At 44.0% G+C, this 25,388-nt stretch overlaps 1 protein-coding gene across 1 annotated transcript in view; it reads right to left on the reverse strand.

The window, feature by feature from the left end:
• Positions 1–401: 401 nt before the first annotated feature.
• odad3 (outer dynein arm docking complex subunit 3) overlaps positions 402–25,388 on the reverse strand; it is a 39,798-nt gene continuing 14,811 nt past the window's right edge. Inside the window, exons 7-13 of the mRNA XM_041176913.1 lie at positions 17,381–17,503; positions 16,599–16,742; positions 15,784–15,944; positions 13,090–13,246; positions 12,557–12,712; positions 11,103–11,187; positions 402–559 (exon numbers count right to left, since the gene is read on the reverse strand). Coding sequence (XP_041032847.1) covers positions 402–559; positions 11,103–11,187; positions 12,557–12,712; positions 13,090–13,246; positions 15,784–15,944; positions 16,599–16,742; positions 17,381–17,503 — 984 coding nt within the window. The remainder of the gene's footprint in view (positions 560–11,102; positions 11,188–12,556; positions 12,713–13,089; positions 13,247–15,783; positions 15,945–16,598; positions 16,743–17,380; positions 17,504–25,388) is intronic.

Raw genomic sequence — 25,388 nt, forward strand, 5'->3', positions numbered from 1 at the left:
CCTCTGACCAAAGATCTCCAAAACATCAAGCTGCCTTTTCTCGATCAGACCTGCTTTGAATTTATAGAATCTCTGTTATTGTCTGGAATTGGTATTTTTCAGTGTGTGGCCTGGTCTGGATTGGAGAACAGGAATCTTCTGTGTGAAATTCCTTTCCTCTGGAGAAATATTCTAATCTACTGCTAACTTCAATCACACACTAGTTTACAACCAGATAGCAATTTACTTGCTCAAAAAATGAATGGATTTAAATAGTTCCCTCGCTCTTGCTCACTCCACCCCTCTCCCCAACACTTATTTATTTATTACGTACTAATGATTATAAAACCTGACAGCCCAGAGGCATAACAAGACTAGTGGACAAAGATGGAGAGACCAAGTGGGCTTTCATCCTGAATCAATCAGTGCTTCACCTTCTTCCTCTTGGGTCGAGACTTTCTCTTGGTTTTCCAGTCAACAATCTGCTGTGATTGTTGCTTCAGTACTGCTCTTGTGATGATGTCACCACTATCATCACTGCCGTTGTCATCATCATCGTCATGATCATTGTCATCATCATCTGCAATCAGAAAACTCAATTACCCATCACTGGAGAGGGGGGCGTGGGGTAAAGAAAGAATGCAGGGCAGTGACATACAAAGGAGACAGAGACAGAAAGATAGGGAGGCAGAGAGAGAGAGAGGCACACACACGCACACAGAGATATACTCTTAGTCTGATTTCTGTTAATGCCTACTTGAACTCATTGCTCCCAATCTTATGCACAGAATCACAGGTTCCTGTGATTCGTTTATTGATACTCTTACTTCCAATCATTCATCTAGGGAGCCATTTCTACTGACAATAGGGGCTAGATTCTCACATTCTAGTGGGGCAGGAACGGAGACGGACAGGGCCGGAAAATACTGGCATTGGCCAGTGTGCTGGTTTGGCAATGCTGTTCTCAGCACCACATGGCCCCACACCCTAATGCCAACTTAATACTCCTTTACCCAACCCCATTGTCCCATACCCTATATGCCAGCTTAGTGCCAACTCATGTCCTCACCATCCTTTGACCTTACCCTCTCTGTGCCAACTCACCTAGTATGTTCATGAGGGTTGGGGGGAGGGGGGGGCAGTAGGGTGAGATCCCACCTGTTACTCCCATTAAGGCCAATAAAGGTTCTTGGAGAGCTCAGTAAGAGCTTACTAACAAGGGGTGTTGATAGTTTCACAGTGGGGGAGGGCACACAGGTTACATGCACTGTCGGGGGCCAGACCAATTGAAGGGATGTGGGCACACAATATGGAGCCTGCCGTGGCCACATCTGGAAATTACCCCAGAAACATAAAATTTTAAACAGTGAAAAGGGGAGTGTGGTTAAAGATAAGCAGAGGGGGATAGGAAGGGACAGAGAATTTAACAGTAATTGTGCAGCATTGAGTAAGGTCCAGGCAGGGAAAAACAGTAAAAAAAATAAATTAAAGGCTCTTAATCTGAATGTGCAAAGCATCTGCAGTAAGATAGTTAAATTAGTGGCACAAATTGTGGTAAACAATTTAGTTCTAGTCACCATGATAAAGACATAGACCCAGAATTTCATCCCTGGGTCTGGATTGCAGAGTTGGGGTGGAGGTGGGGTGGGGGTGGGGGTGGGGAGGCGGATTGGCGCAGTTGTGACGGGTGGCTGTGAAGAAGGGTCATACGGACTCAAAACATTAACTCTGTTTCTCTCTCCACAGATGCTGCCAGACCTGCTGAGTTTTCCCAGCATTTTCTGTTTTTTGTTTCAGATGTCCTAGCATCTGCAGCATTTTGCTTTTATATTTACAAAATAATCCTCAATGTGTTAAGAATTACGCTGACAATCAATTTAAGATCGTCAGTTTTGCTCACAATGTGGTACATTCGCATGTACTGGAAGCTACATATGTTAATACACAGGGCCCTGTTCTTTGCAGACAGAAAGAACAAATACACACATTGTGCCTTTTTCAGCTAAATAAAATGTGACAGCCATTCGCTGACTCATTCCTCAGGACAACACATTGACCAATCAGGGTCAAGATGCCTGGTTTAAATTTCAAACAATGCTTGCAAGTTAACTGTCAGTCACCAACATTGGTGCATTCTCCATGGCAACGCCACTTGCCAGCCAATCAATGAAGAGTGTAGGAGGGCATGTCAGGAGCAGCACCAGGCATACCTAAAAATGATGTGTCAACCTGGTGAAGCTACAACACAGCACTACTTGCGTGCCAAACAGCATAAGCAGCAAGTGATAGAGCTAAGCGATCCCACAACCAATGAGTCAGACCTAAGCTCTGCAGTCCTGCCACATCCAGTCGTGAATGGTGGTGGACAATTAAACAACTCACTGGAGGAGGAGGCTCCATAAATATCCCCATCCTCAATGATGGGGGAGCCCAGTACAGCAGCACAAAAGATAAGACTGAAGCATTCGCAACAATCTTCAGCCAGAAGTGCCAAGTGGATGATCCATTTTGGCCTCCTCCTGAGGTCTGAAGTAATACAGACGCCATGCTTCAGCCAATTCAATTCACTCCACAAGATTTCAAGAAACAGCTGAAGGCACTGGATTCTGCAAAGGCTATGGGCCCTGACAATATTCCAGCAATAGCACTGAAGGCTTGTGCTCTGGAACTTGCCGCGCCCCTAGCCAAACTGTTCCAATACAGCTACATCACTGGCATCTACCCCACTATGTGGAAAATTGCCCAGGTGTATCCTGTACATAAAAAGCAGAACAAATCTCACCCTACCAATTACCGGCCTATCAATCTACACTCAATCTGGCACTTGCTTCTCAATAACCTGCTCACTGACACCCAGTTTGGGTTCCACCAGGGCCACTCAGCTCCTGACCCCATTACAGCCTTGGTTCAAGCATGGACAAAAGAGCTGAGCTCCCGAGTTGAGGTGAGAGTTACTGCCGTTGACATCGAGGCAGCATTTGACCTAGTGTAGCATCAAGGAGCTCTAGAAAAACTGGTGTCAATGGGAGTCAGGGGGAAAGCTCTCCACTGGTTGGAGTCATACCTAGCACAAAGGAAGATGGTTGTGGTTGGACGTCAGTCATCTCAGCTCCAGGACATCACTGCAGGAGTCCCTCTGGGTAGTGTCCTAGGCCCAACCATCTTCACGGCTTCATCAATGACCTTCCTTCCAACATAAGGTCAGAAGTGGGGATGTTCACTGATGATTGCACAATGTTCAGCACCATTCACGACACCTCAGATACTGAAGCAGTCCATGTCCAAATGCAGCAAAACCTGGACAATATCCAGGCTTGGGCTGACAAGTGGCAAGTAATATTTGCATCACACAAGTGTCGGGCAATGACCATCTCCAACAAGAGAGAACCCAATCATTGCCCCCTGATGTTCAAGGGCATTATCATCACTGAATTCCCCACTATCAACATCCTGGGGGGTTACCATTGACCAGAAACTGAACTGGACCAGCCATATAAATACTGTGGCTACAAGAGCAGGTCAGAGGCTAGGAATCGTGCGATGAGTAACTCACCTCCTGACTCCCCAAAGCCTGTCCACCATCTACAAGACACAAGTCAGGAGTGTGATGGAATATTCCCCACTTGCCTGGATGAGTGCAGCTCCCACAACACTCAAGCTTGACACCATCCAATTCAAAGCAGCCCGCTTAATTGGCACCACATCCACAAACATTCACTCCCTGCACCACCAACACACAGTAGCAGCATTGTCTATCATCTACAAGATGCAGTGCAGGAATACACCAAGGCTTCTTTGACAGCACCTTCCAAACCCATGACCACTACCATCTAGAAGGACAAGGGCAGCAGATACACGGGAACACCACCACCTGGAAGTTCCCCTCCCAAGTCATTTACCATCCTGACTTGGAAATATATCGCTGTTCCTTCACTGTCGCTGGGTCAAAATCCTGAAACTCCCTTCCTAACAGCACTGTGCGTGTACCTACGGCACATGGACTGCAGCGGTTCAAGAAGGCAGCTCACCACCACCTTCTCAAGGGTAACTAGAGATGGACAATAAACGCTGGCCCAGCCAGCAAAGCCCACATCCCGTGAATAGTTTTTAAAAAGCACTCTCTTCACATTTGGTATTATTGTTGTTTTCCCCTTATATTGGTATTCTTTCAAAGTGCCCTGATGAGCGCAAGGTGAAAAGCTTAGACATGTCTCTTTTTCAACAATACTCAAATTCTGTACTACCAAATGACTATAAGAATCTTAAACTTAAACAAAGCTAATTCCACAGGTGTGAGGGGAGAACTGACTACAGTTGATTGTAGACTAAAAGGAATCGTGATTAATAAACAATGGAGAAAATGTCACAAATGTCTAATTATGATATTACAAATTTTAAGGACAACTGTTTTAAAGATACATTTCTGTCCTCAAACCTTTACATCGAGTTTAAAAGCCTTTTCCAAAATGGAAGTACGGACAGACGAGTCGGCATCTTCCAGTGTTTATTCAAACCTTGTCAGACTTATATCGCTAGAGCTGGGTACAAGGAGTCTAAAATGCAAGAGACGCCTCCAGCTGTGTACATTAAGTTCAAAAAGGTGTGAAAAACCTCTGAGGGATCAGGAATTAAGCGGGAAGTAACTTCAAAGGACATTAACATAATTAACTTGCATGCCCGGTGAAACAACAACTCCTTGAAAATGAACATAGCAGCCATTTCTATGTTTTTTGAACTGTATAAAGACAGGCTGCAAACAACCATTTTGTGTGGAGAACCATCTTGAACATTATGAGCAACACCTTGAAATAGAAACTGCTGCTCAACAGGCAGACCCCAAGGTTTCCAGAAAACCACTATTGACTGCTAGAAAGCAGGAAGCTACAGGTCAGTTAGTTTATCATCTGTCGTAGGGAAATTGTTGCAATCTATTATTAAGAGGGCTATAGAGGGCATTTAGAAAATCTCAATACAATCAGACAGAGTCAACGTGGCTTTGTGAAAGGGAAACCATGTTTAACAGATTTATTGGAGTTCTTTGAAAAAGTAACAAGCAACATAGAACCTGTAGATGTGCTGTATTTAGATTTCCAGAAGGCATTTGACAAGGTGCCACATCAAAGAAAGAAAGAGCTCAAACAGGAGGTAACATATTAACATGGATTGGTTAGTTAACAGGAAATGGAGAGTAGGCATAAATGCATTATTTTCTGATTGGCAAGGTATGTTGAGTGGACTGCCACAGGAATCCATGCTGGGGCCTCAACTATTTACAATTTATATCAGTGACTTGGATAAAGGGACTGAATGTGTGGTTGCTAAATTTGCTGATGACACAAAGATAGGTAGGAAAAGTTGTGAAAAGGACATCAGGAGTCTGCAAAGGGGCATAGATAGGTTAATTGAGTGGGCAAAAATTTGGTCGATAAGTATAAGGTGTGATCTTCTCTTGAGTAATATATTAGTATTGATAGAGGATTGGTTAATAGACAGGAGGCAAAGGGTGGGTGTAAGCAGGGTATTTTCAAGTTGGTAGCTGTGACTTATGGAGTACTGCATGGATCAGGGACTCAGCTATTTACAGTATATATTAGTGACTTAGATAAAGAGACAGAAAGTAATGTATCTAAGTTTGCTGACAATACAAAGCTACATGGAAATGTAAGCTGCAAAGAAGACACAGTCTGCGAAGACATATAGACAGGTTAAGTGAGCAGGCACAAGGTTGCAGGTGGAGTATATTGTGGATATGTGTGAACCTATGGTCGTAAAGCAGAATATTTTTAAAAGGTGTGAAACTTGTAAATGTCGGTGTACAGAGAGACTTGGGTGTGCTCGTGCAAGGAATGCAGAAAGTTAGCATGTAGGTTACAGTAAGCAATTAGGAAGTGTCATGACGAGATATTAATGTCTATAATGTTATTGGAAATCATTTAAAAATTGGAATTGTAGTAGGGTGTATGTCTGTGTGTCCGTCCATGTGTGTGGCTTGATTGGATTAAAGCCAGCTAGTCAGGGTGTTTTGATGTACAGCAGCTTGGAGATGTTACTTAGATAAACGTAAGGAACTTAAAAGGTAAAGTGTAAATTTGCATTTTTTGAATAAAGCATTCAACAGTAGGAGTAAAATCTTGCACCTAACTGGGAAATACCAAGCAATATGTTTATATTACTAATCAAGTGAGTGGGATGAAAATATTATTGTTAGAAGATGTGATGTTAAAAGTCTAGGATACAATGGAAAAGGTACATTCAAAGGAAAAGCGGGGTCTAAACAGAAAGGAGTTTGTGTGCATAAGTCAGAGGCATTTACAATCTAACCAGCCTGTAGCCTACAACTGTATCTGAAAAGGAACCAAGTCGCAAAGAACCTCATTTTGAATTCGTAAGGTCAAATGTGCTTTGCCTGGTGTCTGTTTAAAGTCTATGCCTTGGTGAAGAATTACCTGGGAGTGATTAATTTGGGGATTTTTAAAAAGTTATTATGGTAGTAATTTGTAGACATGTGTATGTGTCTAATTTGTTGTTAAATTAATAAATGTTTAATTTAGTTTTATATAAAAATCTTTCGAGGATTGGTACTCTTCTTCCTGAATTCAGAGCTGCATCTCAAACACCAATTGAAAATATAGGTTATGACAGTTGTTCAAGTTTCCCTCTGGGATATAAACAACTCAGTCTTTACCAACTGTTGTGTCATAACAGAACGCAAATGGCACATTGGCCTTTAATGCAAGGAATTGGAGTACAGGAATAAAGAAATCTTGCTATAATTGTACTGGGCTTTGGAATAGTGCAGTTTTGGCCTCCATATTTCAGGAATGATAATCTTGTGTTGGAGGCGGTAAAGCGAAGGTTCACTAGATTGGTTAGATCTAGTTAGAGGGTTGACCTATGATGAAAGGCTGAATAAATTGGGCCTATATTCTCTGAAGTTTAGAAATGAGAGGCGATCTCATTGAAACATAAGATTCTGAAGGGTTTGATAGGGTGGACACTGAGACATTGTTTCCACTGATCGGGATCTAAAACACAGGGACACAGTCTTAGGATAAGGGGCTGATCATTTTGGACTGGGATGAGAAGAAATCACTTCACTCAAAGGGTTGTGAATCTTTGACATTCTCTACTCCAGAGGGCTGTGGATGCTCCACATTTCAACAGATTTTTTTGGACTCTCAGGAACAAGGGTTATGGGGAGCTAATGGGAAAATGGAGCTGAAACCCAAATTCAGCCATGATCATATTGAATGGCAGAGCAGGCTCGACTGGCCATATGATCTACTCCTGTTCCTTGTGTCCTTGTGACTCGGTTGTTGATAAACAGGTGCAATTGGCACTGGGCAGGTGCCAGGGAGATTGGCAATGCAGCAGATCGTGGCAACAGCTGACCACAAAGGTGGCAACAGCTGACAACGGGAGCACAGATCTTAGGCCCAATGTGTTGATTAGAGAAATGAGGGGCAGAAGAGACATAGAAGCCATACCCTCTGCGTAAGATCTATTGCCGAAGAAATAACTACTTGGATATTACAGAGACCCAGTGCCGGAGGAGAGTGTGACTTTCCAGGCAGATGGTCAGGGCCAGATCTGCCCCCAACGCAGAAGACCTCCCTCTTCACAGTCCTGCTCTCCAGCCCCTGTCAGTAACTGGCAAAGTCACATGACCTTGAACATCTTCACTTCTGGCTCCTTTCAAGGATCATCTGTGAACTTTGGTGGCATCTCACAAACAGCTGCACACCACTGCATCCCTTGGGTCTCTGATGCCCTATATGTGCCACAGCTGGAGAATACATTCAAATCATGACAAATGAGGTATTGGATTTCACTGCCATCCCTGGATTCCCCTAGGTGCAGGGCATTATTGACTGCACGCATTGCCCTTCAATACACCCAGTGACTGGCCAGTCAGATTATCAACAGGAAGCATTTTGATTCCCTCAGCTGGTCTGCACCCACAACAAGTGCTTCCTCCATATTCATGCTCTGGAACCAGGTAGCTCATTGAGGAAGCGAGGAAACAGGAATTGACAGAGTAGGAGGAGCAAGATGCAGAACAGAGAAATCTCCAGCTGAGGTGCTGGTGGTCAGGCATGAAGGTCTGGTCAAGATGCTATTAATATCAGGGATCATCTGATTCAGGAAAGTTTTAACTGAGTCCCTCTGACACAGGATGAAGGGCATGGTAGGCAAATCAGTCTGAGGTACCTGTGCTCACACATATTCAAGATGCAGCCTGAAACATTTAAACTCTTACTGCCAGTGAAGGATGCACATCTGCCCAGAGGCCTTACCCTCACTGTTAAGAAACTTAATCTCCTTCACCATCTCAGACCGCTTTTCTTCTCATGCCAGCAATAAAAGAAGCTTCAATTGTGTGGCTTAAAGTATCATTAATTTATAGAGTGCTAAGAAAGGGAAATAGTGCACAGGGGCAGTAAGATGACACCCCAGTGACCCACTCAGTGCTCCATGGGATGCAGTGACCTCCAGGCTCCTCTACTCCAAAGCGGTGCTTCCCTCGAGGCCATGCTGGAGGTGGAGGTGGAGGCAGGCTGCTCACTTGTCCCTGCTTGTGGCCGAGATGCATGTGGCAATTGTCCTCATTGTGAAAGTGAAGCATTGCAGAAACAGTCTCTGTCACTTGGCCTTACAGCACAGGGGCTCCTACTGTCAGAGGGGCCAAGGACTGGCACCTTCATCCTCCTCCATGACATCCTCAATTCCTGGTGGTCACACCAGATGCCTGAAGGGTTGCTGAGTTTGTAAGTGTTTCGATTGACAAGGAAGTTAAGGGTTAGGGTTAGGGTTAGGATAGACAGGAAAGTGGAGTTAATGCCACAATCAGATCAGCCATGATCTTATTGAATGGTGGAGCAGGCTCGAGGGGCCAAATGGCCTCCTCCTGCTCCTATTACTTATGATCGTATGAACAGCTGGGGCATAACTTGCATTCTCTCCAAACATTTCTGTATGACCAGCGCTACTAACGGGTTAGTGCTACAGAACGTGGCATGCATTCTGCACTTCATTGCACTGCTCCTGTATCAACTCCGAGTGCTGCCACACTCATGGCTCTCCATGAAATTGGCCACTCTCTCAATGGAAGAGCCCATGTGCTGATAGCCCTGAGCCTTGGTGGCGCACAAAAGTAGGATGGACTCCTCCATCCTCTGCCCATGCCATCAGGGAATTTTGTCTTGTGGGACAGTTCCTCCTGTCTTAGGCATGTCCTTCTGCCCACTAGTGCCATGCTCCTCACCCATTGAGGACTCTGATCGTGAAGGAGAACCCACCAAGGTGAGAGCATCTGCACTGATGGACAGTGCACTTGTGAGGTGCGACAGTGCATCTTCAGTTTCTTGATGCTACTCTTAGGCCACTGCTTGGGAGAGGGAGGATCTTCAAGGATGGATGTTTGCATCTGTGGGAGACACACAAAAAGATCAGGGCTAGCAAATCAGGGTTCAGCATGCTGTATGACATAGTGGAGTGCAATATACTCCCTTACTGAGCACACAACTGTCTGTAATCACCATCTCCATGGTGCCCATTTTTCCAGGGGAGACTCCCTCCTGGCCCACAATCCCGGCTATTTCCATTGATTCTCCATGAGCGTTATCGCCTGAAAATAGGGGGCACCTCCTCCCATTTGAGCCCTATCCTAGGCATTGTGAGCCCATTTCTCCTGCAAAGACAAAATGCAGCAAGATAAGGCACTGCTGTCCTATATGGCCAATATCATCTGTTCCTATTCATTAACAGCTGCATGTGTCAGTGGTGACAGGTCCTCAGTAGCACTATGGACGTATGTCAACCTGAGGGTTCCTTCAGTCCCCCCGGCACATACTCCTCCCACTTTCAGAGGCAACATGCACCCTGGGAATCATCAGCAGCTGCTTCTGCTGTTGGGTGAATGGCCAGGGACCTGTCCTCAGGGTTGGATATGGCAATCATCTTGCCAGAGTGTACGAGGTCATTGACTCATTGCCGGCACTGGTTCCAGGCCCTCTGGATGACCCTTCTGTTGTTCACAAACATAGCAATGTTCTCCCAGGCCAATTTTGGCTGTGTATTGACCAACTTCCAAGGAAGAGGACCTCCCTGCTCTCCCTCACAGCCTCCAACATAGCCTCAGGTCTGTATCAGTGAAACAATGGTTCTAACAACAGGCTCTCCTGGGACATGTTAGCGATGGCAGGTTGAATTAAACAGTAGTCTTAATAATGATCAGTTTAAAATCTGGCCTTCATTTGAATAGTCCCATCTCCATTCCTACCCCCCATAGCCTCTAATCTCTATAACTAATATCCTGTACCATTTCAGTTCCCCTTACCACCAGTGGGCGGGGGGAGGGGTGTTCATGACGCTGAAACAGTCCTGACTTGTGTGTCCAGCCCTCTATGCAAAACCTCAGTCTTAAATCTCAGATGTTGCAGAATTATGTACCAGCTGTTCCAAGGTTAAGAAATGGGAAGCACTGTTGCAGTAAAATGTTGTCCACTGCTCACATTGTACAGTTGTAAAGGAGACAGAAGGTGGGGGAGCATTTAGGACACAGTGATCACTATATTGTACGTTTTAGGATGATTATAGAAAAGGACAATAGGCAATCCAGAGTAAAAATAATTAACTGGACAAGAGCCGACTTCAAAGGGGCAAGAATGGAGCTGGGCCAGATAGACTGGAATGGAAGATTGGCAGGAAAAACTATAGCTGAACAATGGGCTACCTTCAAAAAAGAAAATACATTTGAGAACCAAGAGGAATACAGAAGGTCCAGAGGGGAGGTGACCTTACAATCAGCCTTTTCTCACAATCCCTCTTCGCTTCTCCTTCTTCAGCAAGCAACTGACATGAATCAGGAGGCAGGACCAGACATTGCCAGCAATATCCATTTCCAACATGATGATGCACTCTGCCATGACAATAGGAGCCCCAGGTAGTTTCATTTTCTAAGTTTGTTTCCTGTTATACTGTCATTAATTATGGACTGTTACTTTAGGAACAAAATTGTTATAGAAACAGCAGACGGTAACTAGAGCCGCAGCTTTATAAAGCTAACAGTGCAATGTGGTGCTAACTGTTGTGACGAAGGGGAATGAAATTCAATTCCTCACCATCATACATATCGAGCTTTTGGGCTGTGGGAAGCTTCACTCTCATGTTGTAAGATGGAAGTTTGCCTTCCACGCTGGCATGGAACTGGAACACAAGCAAAAAATTAGTTAATATATATATCACCATAGGAGAATGGGAAGTTGGAACATATACAAACTGTTGGGTCCCTACAACATAGAAAGAACCCCTCGACCATATGTTTAAAAATGTTATCCTGATTGCTATTTATTTTTGAAACTGGTTTTTTTTGCTGAACAAAGAATATTAAGATGGCTGTTACAAGTCACTTGATCACGGGATTGGCTCTCTGTCTGGAAGCTATTCCCAGGAATTTCAAGAATTCTTTTCTCAGTTTCTGAAATGTCTCACCTCGTTATGTCGAGAGAGCTACTAACAAACTCACATCACACCCAGGCCTGTTCAGACCAATTTCAAATGGAACTACAGGGACGTTGTTTGCATTTGATAAGCCAACCTTGCAAGTGGAGTTAGTGGGTCTGCTGAGACAATGGCTTCCCAAATGCCAGACCCTCAACGAAGATGGCACCCCTTTCAACAAATAATGACTGAGACACCATCAGTCCCGAAACCAAAGCCAATTCCAGATGCTGGATAAACATCCCTTTTGAAGTCATTGTGGAGAATGAAGGTCACATGACCCAAACCTCTGGCCTTTTGGGCAGCTTAATATTACATCTCTGGTCTTCATAGCCAGACTGCTTTTTTAACATCAAATGGGCAGAACTCCAGCAACCAGGCTGGGTAAGCAGTCTCAACTCCAAAAAGCCTGCTTGATACTAAAAGTCTCTAGCCAATGCCTGCCAAGTGGTCTAAACACAGAAAAGCCCAACATGCAGCAGCATTATTTGTTTTAACGATTTTTACATCGCTTAACCAGCCAGAAACATATCAGAACAGAACCTCACCATGAAGGAAACACCCTCTGGCCTCTGACTTTGGACTCTGGAACATAAGTGAATTAAGATTCATTTTCTGTGGTCCTTGCACTGTAAAACCTCTTTCCTCTATCCCCCCTTTACTGGGTGTACGTGTGGAGTGGGACACTGCGGACACTCCTTTTCCCTGCGTTGAATGTGTAAAATAAATTAACCTTCCGTGTTAATCCTAACTCAAGTTTGCTGTGGATTATTAGTAAAATTCGATCACAAAAAAACGAAGGATTGGGAAAACGTGCTTCCGCCTATTCTTTTAAAAATTAATTCAAAACACCTTCTGTTTACGGATGTGTGGCAAGAGGAAATCAGTGCAGTTTGAACTGTCCCTCTCCTGTCCGTAACACTACAATCCTCAGTATTTATGAGAACCCAAATAATTAAACTCTCCCTCCACAGGTAATGGGGGATTCCCTGCAAACTGGTGTTGCAAGTGATGCACAGGTTCTGAAAATCAATTAGTGAGAGGGAAAAAAAAACTGCACAATGCATCATCTCACCTCATCTTCCTCAATCAGTCGCAGTGTCTTCTTCATGTTGATTCCCCCTAGGCCTCTATACAGCTTAAGGAGTTTGTCTTCTGTTAGTGACAATAAGTCCAACACATACTCGTCTGATGCGGGGCTCAGTACTATAGATGGAATGCTGCCCTTTGACTGCAGAATTGAGATACAAACTAGTTACGTGACAAGTTCCAAGAGCCCTGCGTTAATGTAGCACCTTTCAACATTGATGCATTATTAGATTGCAGAATACAATTCACATTTTACAAACTATATCATGTGGAAACTTTATTCTAATGTGTTCTCCACCAAAACATTGGAAACTATTCAAACAGCCACAAGAAAACATTTAACACTAATTAGATATCAGTAATAGCAAACAGGATCTCATTCTAACTCTCAGCAAACCTATCCAAATTCAGGAACTCAGCAATGGAAAAACTCCCTATATTACCCTGGAACTGATCAGATTACTCACTGGCACAGTACTCTGGAATTGATCACTTTTTTTGCATAAGACCATCACTTACAATTTGCACATGTTGCAATTTCTCAGTGATATGTTCCACGCCTGCTTTAATGGACATAGTGATATGGCTGATGTATTCAAGGTGCTCCATTAACTTATCTCGTCGGTTCTGCTCATTGTTCAGGTGAGTTTGTAGCTCCATTAACAATTTCTGCTCACTGTGTTAAAAACCGCAAGGAAAGCAGAAAGATTTGATTTAAAGCAATAATGAACAAATAGAGAGTTCAGTAGGAATGGCAGACCTAGATCCAATACTAATTCTAAAATACAAAACAGGGGGCCTACATGCAATGGCATGGCTCCATGTCATAATAACAGGACTGGGAAGACTAGACTTTGCATTAGTGTAAAAAAGTGCAACGAAAAGAACAAAGGTAAGTGAAAAACAAGGACTGAAAAATAATGAGAAAAAGACGAGGAAGAAAGTTGGAAGAAGGGAAAAGAAAAAGAGAGAAAAAGGTACAGAGAGAAAAGAGGAAAGAAAATCATACAGCACAGGAGGCCACTCAACCCATTATGCCGACATCAGTTCTTTGAAAAAGTTATTCAATTCATCCCATACCCCTGTTATGTTCTCAGTCCAGCTTTGAAAAGGCAATTGAAAGCAAACAGAAATAAACAAGTATCAAAAATGATTGGGAGTAAAGTACAATCTGAATGGGAGGCTAGAAGGAAATACAAAGATTCCATACAGAAGTATAATGAGGATGGGGAGGGAAAGCAAGGTTATAGATGGAAAGAGGAAGAAAGCTATTTCTGTATTTCAAATGGTCAACAAACAGAAATAAAAAATAAACAAAAGTAACACTTGACCAACCTTTGCAGATGGATTGTTGCATAAGATGCAGCATTTAATGCATGACTGACTGACAGCTTCAACTTTACATTGGTCCTAAGATAGCTAAACCTATTAGTGGGGGAGCTATCGATGGCACCTGGATCTGCACTCCACATTACAGTCCTGAAGCTTTTGTTGGTTGTCAGGTGAAATCTTTTGTATAGCAATGCAAAACTTATTCTTAATATCCTGCTATCTCTTCCATGGTTTCAACATTTATCCACTTTGCCCTCAAAAGATGCAATGGTCTGTCCCTGAACTACCACTTGTGGCAAAGCATTCTATGCTCCAGTAAGAAATCTGGCTGCATGTTGCAACCATTCCAAGATATGATGCTTCTGCAAAGGACCAACATCTGATGAAAAATCAGATATACACCATGGGTGCCTGGTGATGTAGAAATTCACTGAAGAAACTTCAATTTGAGGCTCCAGCGATGCCTCCATTAAACACTTATTTGACATAATTGGGAAAGTTAGCTCCCTTACTCAGACTTCAAAAAGACATGGAAGCCCCACCTAATAGGTTTTCCTGATGTGTGTTTTATAACTATAGACCAGCACCTCCGATACTGTTCTGAGCTCTCCCCATAGCCCTGTATCAATCCCAAACTAATCCCACTGCCCCACTCTTTCCCCTTGGTCCTGCATCAATCCTTAACTAATTCCACTGTCCTGCACTCCTCCATAGACCTTCATTTATTTCAAATATTCTTAAGATTATAAGATGCAGGAATACAAGTCAGTCATTCGGCCACCGAGCTCGCTCTGCCATTCAATAAGATTGTGGCTGATCTGATTGTGGCCTGAACTCCACTTTCCTGCTCCCCCTCATAACCCTTGACACGCCTGTCATTCAAAAATCTATCTAACTCAGCCTTAAATATATTCAATGACCCAACATCCACTGTTTTCTGGGGAAGAGAATTCCAAAGATTAACGACCCTCTGAAGAAGGAATAACTCCTCATCTCCATCTTAAATTGGAGACCGATTATTTTAAACTGTGGCCCATGGTTGTAAATTCCTCCACAAGAGGAAACATCCTCTCAGTATCCACACTGTCAAGCCCCCTCAGAATTTTATATGTTTTAATAAGATCATCTCTCATTCTTCTAAACTCCAATGAGTATGGGCCTAACCTGCTCAACCTTTCCTCATAAGATAAACTTCATCCCACAAATCAGCCTGGTGAACCTTTGTCCCCTTTCCTTGATGGCTCAAATGTCTTTCCTAAAATAGGATTTCCAAATTGCACACTGTACTATAACTCTGCCTTATATAAATTCATCATCATGCTTTCTACACCTATTTTTCAAACCCATAATGCTATTGCCTTTATTGTAGCTTCATCTATCCATACTACTATTTTCATAGATTGATTTACTGTGAGCTGCTGGGTGTCTATTTTCATCCACACACTTAAGCTTCTGAGGTGTAAGCACTACCAACCAAGCCAAATTGATACTGGTTGACCCTTGAAGCAAGTAAACCCTCGTAATTAATACAACAGCACTGTTCCTATATCTACAGTACTCATGCTACTCAAAATACCTCCTCTAAATCTGCAGCTGACCTAGTGTCTTCTCAAATCCTGAACACGTTCGATTAAAATGACTAAACTGAATTGGCCTAGCTTGATTCCTGTTGTGAACCCACTTGGGAGGTCACGTATAGCAGAAGGGATTGAACATGAGTCACACATCTAGGATTTTATCCAGCTGTGTAGGATGTGTCAGTTACATAGACCATATCGTACAAGGAATGAGGTAATTTGGGGTTACCTCAGTGATGAGACATATGGTGTTGTGAACAAAACTGTAATCTACACACATGGGCACGGGATACATTCTTCATACCTGGAGAGTTTGGTTTCACCAGAATATTTCAGATGATCATACTCTGCCTGCAAGCTCTCTTTCTCCTCCCTTAGCTGCACTATCTGTTTCTCATTCTCCAGTTCCAGCTCCTCCAAGTGCTTCAAGGTCTCTCCCTGCATCACAAAGCGTTTCACCACATCCTGCAACCAAGAGCAAGACACAGGCTGAAGCTCATTACTCTGCATAATTCAAACTGTCACACAAACACCACTCAGCATCACATTCTACTGCAACATGTTTCTATCTTAATGTTTTTGGGTTTCTTTATTCTAGGATTCCATGGTTCAGACGACTGTGGTGGGAGAGCCCGAGCTTCCCATGTTTCCAAGAATATTTTCATTTGCTCAGATGGTTACAATTATTCTGCAGTATGTCTAGAAATTGAACAGAGAAGCATATTTATTTCATCTCAATTATTGCTTTTACCCTCCACCCAAGAAAGTGGCACAATAACATATTATAGTTATTAATGCCTTAGACTTGAACTAGCACACAAATTTAACAGTAATAGAACAAGCAGCAATAACCAAAGACATATACTTAAACATCTGCAACGAACAAGGAGAAAGTAATTTTTGTCGATGTCCTTTTATTTTTCTCACAGTATGCAGGAGCTGACTGACCGGAATCTCAAAGCATTCCAGACAGGCCTATTGCTGACTACCTTTAAAAAAGTAACTAGAGCCCTACACACAGAGTGGGGCCCCTCACACAGAGGCCGGGGCTTAGTGTCTCCATTGGAGCCATAAGCTGCATGAATCCTTGAGGCACACCTCTCCCCAAGTGCCCCTCACCTGTACATCAGTAACACCGGTCACCGTTTTGATCCATAAGAAAGATTCCTCAAACGTGGTGATGGCCTTTCCCTCGGTCCCAGTTTCCTGCGTTGCTGGTCGCTCAAAGTGCAGTTCATCAGAGTGAGCAGCTGCTCGCATTGCCTGGGAAAATCACCACAAAACAGCTTATCATTACTCTCAGACATCAGAGTGAGCAGCTGCTCGCATCGCCTGGGAAAATCACCACAAAACAGCTTATCATTACTCTCAGACATCAGAGTGAGCAGCTGCTCGCATTGCCTGGGAAAATCACCACAAAACAGCTTATCATTACTCTCAGACATTTGCTGAGTTCTCCAATGGTGCAAACTACTGGTGATGCTTCGCAAGGTAGGGATTGGCCAGAACTATTTCAATAGAGCTACAATTACAGTCAGTACTCTTCAGGGTGGGATCTTTAGATCCCGGATGGTCCTTGCTCCACACTAAATCAAGATTGAAGTAGAGCACAACATCATCTGTTATGGTCTGGCTCCAGGATAGTGAAAGTGATGGTGCGCAAACCCACAGATCCTGGCTCCTGCTGAGTGAAGTTGCCTTGATTGCGCAGGGTTTATTGGGTCATTTGGCAGTGATTTTAAGTTAAGAAGCAGTGTCCTGGCTGAGCTGAAAATGCTGGAGTTCATCACAGAAAGCTTGGATTCAAATATTGTCATTTCTCATTATATATAATATACATGTATACATATTATATACAATATATATGCAGTAATCAAAGGCCCCTTCTATATGATTCTTACCCGTCTCTCTGCACGTTCTGCTTGTGTTCTTTTCTCCTCAGCCAGCTTCTTGTACTCTGTGAGAATCCTTTCCCGCTCCCGCCGCTCCTTATGCACAACCTCCTCACACTGCTGAAGCTCTGTCTGCTCAGTGAAATTGCACAAATACTATTAACCATTACAATACAGAGGTGGTGCTGCAGCACACAAGTGGTATGCTGGGACTCTAGGGTCATTACACAGATGCCATAGAGGCCACTTTTAAGTTCTTATTTATGTTAGACTTAAAAGACTTCCCGTGTCTAGACTGCAAGAGGCAGACAAAGCAGATGCTTGCATCTTTTTTTTCCTGTAGCTTTTTTTCCTGGAACATATTGCTAGCCTGAAGCCAGAAGCTATAGCTTGAGGGGTGTCATTTCACATGAAGAACGTTAACCAGAAGTCTCTCCCGCTCTTACCACCTGCTATAGGTGTGTTGGAAGGATCTGCAGGTTAATAATCAACCTGTTCGGCTGTGTTACGAATGCACCTTCTGTGGCCATCAAATCCTGGAATGCAACTTGAATCTCGAGCTTCTGGCTCAGAAGAAGGTATGGTACCCATGTGCATAAGATCTCCTGTTTTTGTTATGCACTACTTTATTGTCATACTGTCTCTTTGACCCTTATTCCATTTTTCTATATCCCCTTTGTATTTTCTATGTTCAGCATGGTTCTCCTCATCATAATTAACATTACAATTGTCAGAAGCCTCCTTTATTTGTTTCAGTTTAACTTCCATGTCCTTTAGTCATCCAGTAAGCTATGGCTTTGGATGCCATCTCCCTTGCCAGAACGTACCTACTTTGTACCCAAACCATCTCCTCTTTGAAGATCTCCAGTTGTTCAGTTGCATACCAATTTTTGATTCCAATCCACCTGGGTCAAACCTCTTTTCAACTCACTGAAGTTAATTCCAGTTAAGTTGTTTTGCACTCAATTGTACCTTGTCTTTTTCCATAACTATTCTAAACCTGATGTTATGATCACTGTTCCCCAAATGATTTCCTGCTGAAACATGCTTTACTTGCTTCATTTCACCCCCCAGAACCAGATCTAGCACTGCTTCCTTCTTCACTGGACCTGAAACACACTGATCAAGAAAGTTCTCTTGTGTACATTTCAGGAATTTCTCCTGCTATGTGCCATTTACACTGCTAGGGTAATGGGAGTTCTCTATTAGCAAACCCTGTAGTTCTTGCATTTTTCAGTAAGTTGCTTGCAAATTTGCTCTTCTATCAACTTGCCACTGTTTGGTAGCCTATAGAATACACCCAGTGACATAACCATTCCACTTTGGTGCTTAATTTGAACCAAATAGTATCTATTCTTGACTCTTGTGACCTCATCCATCTCCAGTGCTATAATAGTTTCTTTGAGTAAGAGTGCCATCCCCCTTTCTTCCTTCCCCATCTTTCCTAAATACTTTTTAGCCAGGATCCTTCTTTTCTTCGAGTCAGACCGTTATTGCCATTATAGTGCAACGCCATGTGGTGACATGCTTTCAGCTCACCAACCTTAATTACCACACTGTGTGCATTTACAAACTCCAAACCTATCTTAGGATGCCTCTTGCAGGTCATTTTAATTCCCCACATTGTCTGCTGCAGTGTTCCAGTGAAGCATAATGCAAGCTTGAGCAACTGCACCCATGTTTCAACTACAGATTTCTGGACTCAACACTGAGTTCAACAATTTTAGATTGTAATCTCTGCCTCTTTGTGGTTTAGATTGTCTTGCTAGTTTGGTTTTTGCTTCTCGCTTACTTCCCCTTCTATTCCACTTTTAGATGTTAGCTATTGAAGCTCCTTGCACTCACACCTCCTCCAAACATCTCTTTTATTTCATGTTCCATTACCACTCCTTTTGGCCTAGTACTTTGAAACCTTTTATCATTTAATCTCTCCTGCCATCATCCTACCACAAAACTTCCCTTTTGTTCTTCCTCCCAACCTTTCCCTCTTCACTTACTCAAAACCTATCACAAAAACTAACTTAGCGGAGTTCAGATGAAAGATTGCTGACCTGAAATATTAATTCTGTTTCTCTCTCCACAAATATTTACAGAATTTTAATTTTAGATTGCCTCATATTTGCCTTCTCTGTGGTCCCATCTATTTCTGAACTGAACTGTAGTGCTATTTGTCTCTTTCAGTCCTCTGTGAATCTTGGATAGGATTTTTAAACCTCCAGTGAGGCAGGAACAGAGGTAGGTGAGTGCAAAAATTTATGTTGTTGATTGGCATGCCAATTTGCCAGCATCATCCCACCTCCAGGCCATTCTGGCAAGGGAGAGCGGCAGGGTTACCCAACCACAAGTGATGGTTAGCCAAACAACAGCCGTTAAAAGCCATTATTAAGATCTATTGTCAAAGGCCTACTGGAATTTACCAGTTGTGTCTGGCTCCCCTGAGACCTGAAGGGGGCCAGTACTCCAGGCAGACTTTGAAGCCCTTCTCACCTGTCTGGCTTCAGCTGCAGGCTGCTCTGTGGGTGGCTCGGCATTGCTGAGTCTAATTTTTATTTCAAAGTTTTAAGTTTCTTACCTGAAAAGACAGCTTTTTGTTTCTTCCACCTTTAAAGGCCAGCCTACTGTCTTCAAATGGACCCACCCTTCAGCTACTAATTGGCCAATTCGGGGGAATGTGCTGCTGGCTGTTCTGCACACAGTGCATTGTTATGACCCCCATTTGACCCAAATTTCAGGGCCTGACCCAAAGGGGAAAACCCTGCCCCTTGGTTCTTCCCTCTAATGACTCGTACTCTTGTCCACACTCATGTCAAATTAGTTTAACCCTCCTCATAGTATCAGTTAACTTATCTGCAAGGACATTGGTTCCAGCTCTGTTGAGGTACAACCTGTCCACCTTGAACTTGGTCCCTCATGTCCAGAACTGGTTGCAATGCTCTAGGAATCTAAAGTTCTTTCTTCTATGCAATTTCTCCAGCCATGCATTAACCTGTTTTATCTTACTGTTCCTATACTCAGTAGCAGATGACACTGGAAATAATTCAGACATAACGCCATGTCCAAATGCAGCAAGACATGGACAATATCCAGGCTTGGGCTGACAAGTAATACTCACGCCACACAAATGCTACGCAATGACTATCTCCAACAAGAGAGAATCTAACCATCGCCCTTGATATTCAATGGCATTACCATCGCTGAATCCCCAATTATCAACATCTGAGGGGGCTTACCATTGACCAGAAACTGAACTGGACTTGCCATATAAATACTGTGGCTACAGTGTCCTGCGACGACTAACTCATCTCTTGACTCCCCAAAGCCTGTCCACCATCTACAAAGTACAAATGGTGGAATATTCTCCACTTGCCTGGATGAGTGCAACTCCAACAACACTCAAAAAGCTTGACACCATTCAGGGTAAAGCAGCCCGCTTGATTGGCACCACATCCACAAATATTCACTCCTTCCACTGCCACAGTAGCAGCAGCGTGTCATTTGCGAGCTGCACTGCAGGAACTCACCAAGGCTCCTTAGACAGCATCTTCCAAACCCACGACCATTACCATCTAGAAAGCAAAGGTAGCAGACAGGTGGGAACACCACCACTTGGAAGTTCCCCTCCATGTCACTCACCATCCTGCCTTGGAAATATATCGCCGTTCCTTCACCGTTGCTGGGTCAAAATCCTGGAACTCCCTTCCTAACAGCACTGTGGGTGTACCTACACCATATGAACTACAGCGATTCAAGAAGAAAGCTCACCACTACCTTCTCAAGGGCAATTAAGGATGGGTAATAAATGCTGGCCTAGTCAGTGACACCCACATCCAAGAATGAATAAAAACAAAGACCTTTGAGATCCTGCTTTTTAACTATCTCCCTCGCTCCTGAAACTCTGATTACAAAACCGTAACTCCCTTCCTATGTCATTGGTTCCTACGTGGACTGTGGCTTCTGGCTATTTGCTTTTCTCCTGTGTCCCCTCACAGTGCTGACTTTTACCATCATACCAGGGAACCAAGACACCATGCAGGACTCATGCACCTCTCCCCTTCCTCACAACCTTGCAGTTATTTACCTCACACTGCCACTGAAGTGTTCTAGACTGCACTCCTCTAAGATGCCATCACTGGAATTTAGTGCTGAAAGCGAGTTGAGAGTGCCACACTCCCAGAGGATTTCTGCACTTCCTGCCCCTTCCTATCCTGCTGGACAGCTGCCCACTTACTATTCTCCTGAATTTTCTGTAGCTTCTGGGTGAAGATCTCCTGGAACGTGCACTCCAGAAAATTCAGTTTCTTATATACCTTGCAGTGATTCCAACAGCTCTTCAAGCTCAGAAACCATGAGCTTGAGTTCAAACAATCTGAAGAATTTCCTGTACACATGGTTATCCAAGGCATGTGAAGCATCCTGCTGCTGTTCCTGTTGTTGAATTTCTTCTGACCTCCCCCTCCCTCACACATGGTCAACTATACAAGGAGAAAGTTGGCCTTTCACGGTGCATTGCCATTACAACCTCTCTATTTTACTGATTCTCTTAAGCCCAATTTCCACTGACCTGTTCCCTTTTCTGTTGCAATTCCTAAACCCTCCCCCAGTGAACAGAGCCAGGTTTCTCCAAGGGAAGAGGCGGGGACCAAGCTGGGAACTGGGAAGTTCTGACATCCTAGTCCAAAAACTGAGCCTGCAGGCTGACACTGATGATACAGATGATTCTGGGTGGAAAATGGAGACAATTCTCCAAAGCCACATTGGCTAATCTTACAATGATTGGGGAAAGCTGAGCTGGGGGATGGAGTGAGGCAGGTGGGGTGGGGGACCACGGTGGTGGGGGAAATGTGTAATGTTCTCCATGATCCACCATTGGTCACTCCTCGTTGCATCCTCATGGTGCCAAGATCCTGACCACCTATAAAGCTAATTAATAAATTAATTATCTAAGTCGAGATGGCTGGGCAGGTGATGTGCTGTAGCTGTATAATGTGGGAGCTGGCAGATCCCATTGCGAGCTGCAGTGACCACATCTGCAGCAAGCGTTGGTTGCTGGAGGAACTCTGGCTCAGAATTGATGAGCTGGAGTCCGAGCTCCGGACGCTGCAGCACATCCGGGAGGGAAAGAGTTATCTGGACGCTTTGTTTCAGGAGGCGGTCACACCCGGTAGATTAAGTACCTCAAGTCCGGTCAGTGGTCAGGGTCAGCAGGGTGTGACTGCAAGTGAGGCAGGTAGAGGGATCCTGTGTTCAGGAACTGAGGAGCCTCAGCTCTTGACCTTGTCCAACAGGTACGAGGTACTTGCTCCCAGTGTGGATGAGGAACAGGGCTGTAGGGAGGATGAGCCAGCTGACCACAGCACAGTGGCACAGGAGGCCATTCAAGAGGGGGAGCAAAAAGACAAGTGGTGGTTGTAGGGGATTCTATACTTAGGGGAATCGATAGCTTCCTTTATAAGCAGGATAGGATCGAGAGTTCCACATGGTATGTTGCCTGCCCGGTGACAGGGTGAGGGACATCTCTGAACGGCTTGAAAGGATATTGGAGAGGGAGGGGGAGGATCCAGTTGTTGTGGTCCACATCGGGACAAATAACAGAGGTAAGACTAGGAAAGAGGATCTGTTTGGGGATTATCAGGAACTAGGAGCTAAATAATAGAACAGGTCCTCAAGGGTTATAATCTCCAGATTACCACCCAAGCCATGTGCAAATTAGCATAGGGACACGAGAATAAGGGAAGTAAACACATGGCTAAAGGAGTGGTGCGGGGAAGAGGGGTTCCATTTCCTGGGGCACTGGCATCAGTATTGGAACAGGAGGGATCTGTACTGTTGGGATGGTCTCCACCTGAACCGAACTGGGACCAATGTTCTAGCGAAAAGGATAAATAGGGTGGTCAACAGGACTTTAAACTAGAAAGGGGTGGGGGGGGGAAGGGTAAAACTCCAAGAAGTATGACTAATGGGAAACAAAGCAGCAGGTTAATGTGTGTGTGTGTGTGTGTGTGTGTGTGGGGGGGGGGGTGGTGGTGGTGGGGGAGGTGTGGGGGGGTGGATTCAACTTCATGGAAAATTATGAAAAAACTGAAAAGAAAGGAGAGCCCAGGACAGGATATTAAAGTCCCCAGAACACAAAATAGGACAGAGTGTTTGGAAAGGGCTAGGAATCTAACTTCAAGCACGTCAGATAAAGGAATGACACTGAGAAAGGGGATGGGAAATACAGGACTGAAGGTGTTGTATCAGAATGCACGCAGTATACAAAATAAGGTAAATGAGCTTGTGGCGCAGATTGAAATTGGCAGGTATGATGTGGTGGGTATCATGGAGACATGGCTGCAAGGGGATCAGGACTGGGGGCTAAATATCCAAGGATATACATCCTATCCAAAAGATAGGCAGGTTGGCAGAGGGGTTGGGGTTGCTTTGTTAGTAAGAAATGAAATTAAATCAATAGCAAGAAACGACGTAGGGTCAGATGATGTAGAATCTGTGTGGGTAGAGTTGAGGAACCACAAAGGTAAAAAACCATAATGGGAGTTATGTACAGGCCTCCGAAAAGTAGTCAGGATGTGGGCACAAGATACACCAGGAGATAGAAAAGGCGTGTAAGAAAGGCAAGGTTACAGTGATCATGGGGGATTTCAATATGCAGCTAGATGGGAAAATCAGGTTGGTAGTGGATCCCAAGAAAAGGAATTTGTGGAATGTCTACGAGATGGCTTTTTGGAGTAGCTTGTGGTGGAGCCCACTAGGGAACAGGCAATTCTAGATTTAGTGATGTGTAATGAGGCAGATTTGATAAGGTGAAGGAACCCTTAGGAGGAAGTGACCATAATATGATAGAATTTACCCTGCAATTTGAGAGGGAAAAGCTGGAATCAGATGTAACGGTATTACAGTTGAATAAAGGCAACTACAGAGGCATGAGGGAGGAGCTGGCCAGAATTGACTGGGAGATGAGCCTAGCAGGAAAGACAGTGGAACAGCAATGGCAGGAGTTTCTGGCAGTAATTTGGGAGACACAGCAAAAATTCATCCCTAGGAAGAAGAAGCATACTAAAGGGAGGACAAGGCAACCATGGCTGACAAGGAAAGTCAGGGACAGCATAAAAGCTAAAGAGAAAGCATACAATGCGGCGAAGAGCAGTGGAAAACCAGGAGATTGGGAAGCCTACAAAGACCAACAGAGGACAACTAAAAAAGAAATAAGGAGGGAGAAGATTAAATATGAGGGTAAACTAGCCAGTAATATAAAAGAAGATTGCAAGAGTTTTTTTAGATATATAAAGGGTAAGCGAGAGGCAAAAGTGGACATTGGGCCGCTGGAAAATGATGCTGGAGAAGTAGTAGTGGGGAACAAAGAAATGGCGGAGGAACTGAATAGGTACTTTGCTTCAGTCTTCACAGTGGAAGACACGAGTGACATCCCCAAAGTTCAAGACAGTTGGGGGGGCAGAGGTGAGTATGGTGGCCATTACCAAGGAGAAGGTGCTAGGAAAACTGAAAGGTCTGAAGGTGGATGAATCACCTAGACCAGATGGATTACACCCCAGAATTCTGAAGGAGATAGCTGAAGAGATAGTGGAGGCGTTAGGGTGATCTTTCAGGGAGGGTCCAAGAAGACTGGAAAATCGCTAATGTAACCCCCCTGATTAAGATGGGAGGCAAAAGATGGGAAATTACAGGCCAATTTGCCTGATCTCGGTCGTTGGTAAGATTTTAGAGTCCATTATTAAGGATGAGATTTCAGAATACTTGAAAGTGCATGGTAAAATAGGGCAATGTCAGCATGGTTTCATCAAGGGGAGGTCATGCCTGACAAATCTGTTAGAATTCTTTGAGGAGGTAACGAGTAGGTTAGACAAAGGAGAGCCAATGGATGTTATCTACTTGGACTTCCAGAAGGCCTTTGACAAGGTGCCGCACAGGAGGCTGCTCAGTAAGATAAGAGTCCATGGTGTTAGAGGCAAGGTACTAGCGTGGATAGAAGATTGGCTGTCTGGCAGGAGGCAGAGAGTGG

This window comes from Carcharodon carcharias, chromosome 30 (assembly GCF_017639515.1).
Source record: "Carcharodon carcharias isolate sCarCar2 chromosome 30, sCarCar2.pri, whole genome shotgun sequence".
NCBI lineage: Eukaryota > Metazoa > Chordata > Chondrichthyes > Lamniformes > Lamnidae > Carcharodon > Carcharodon carcharias.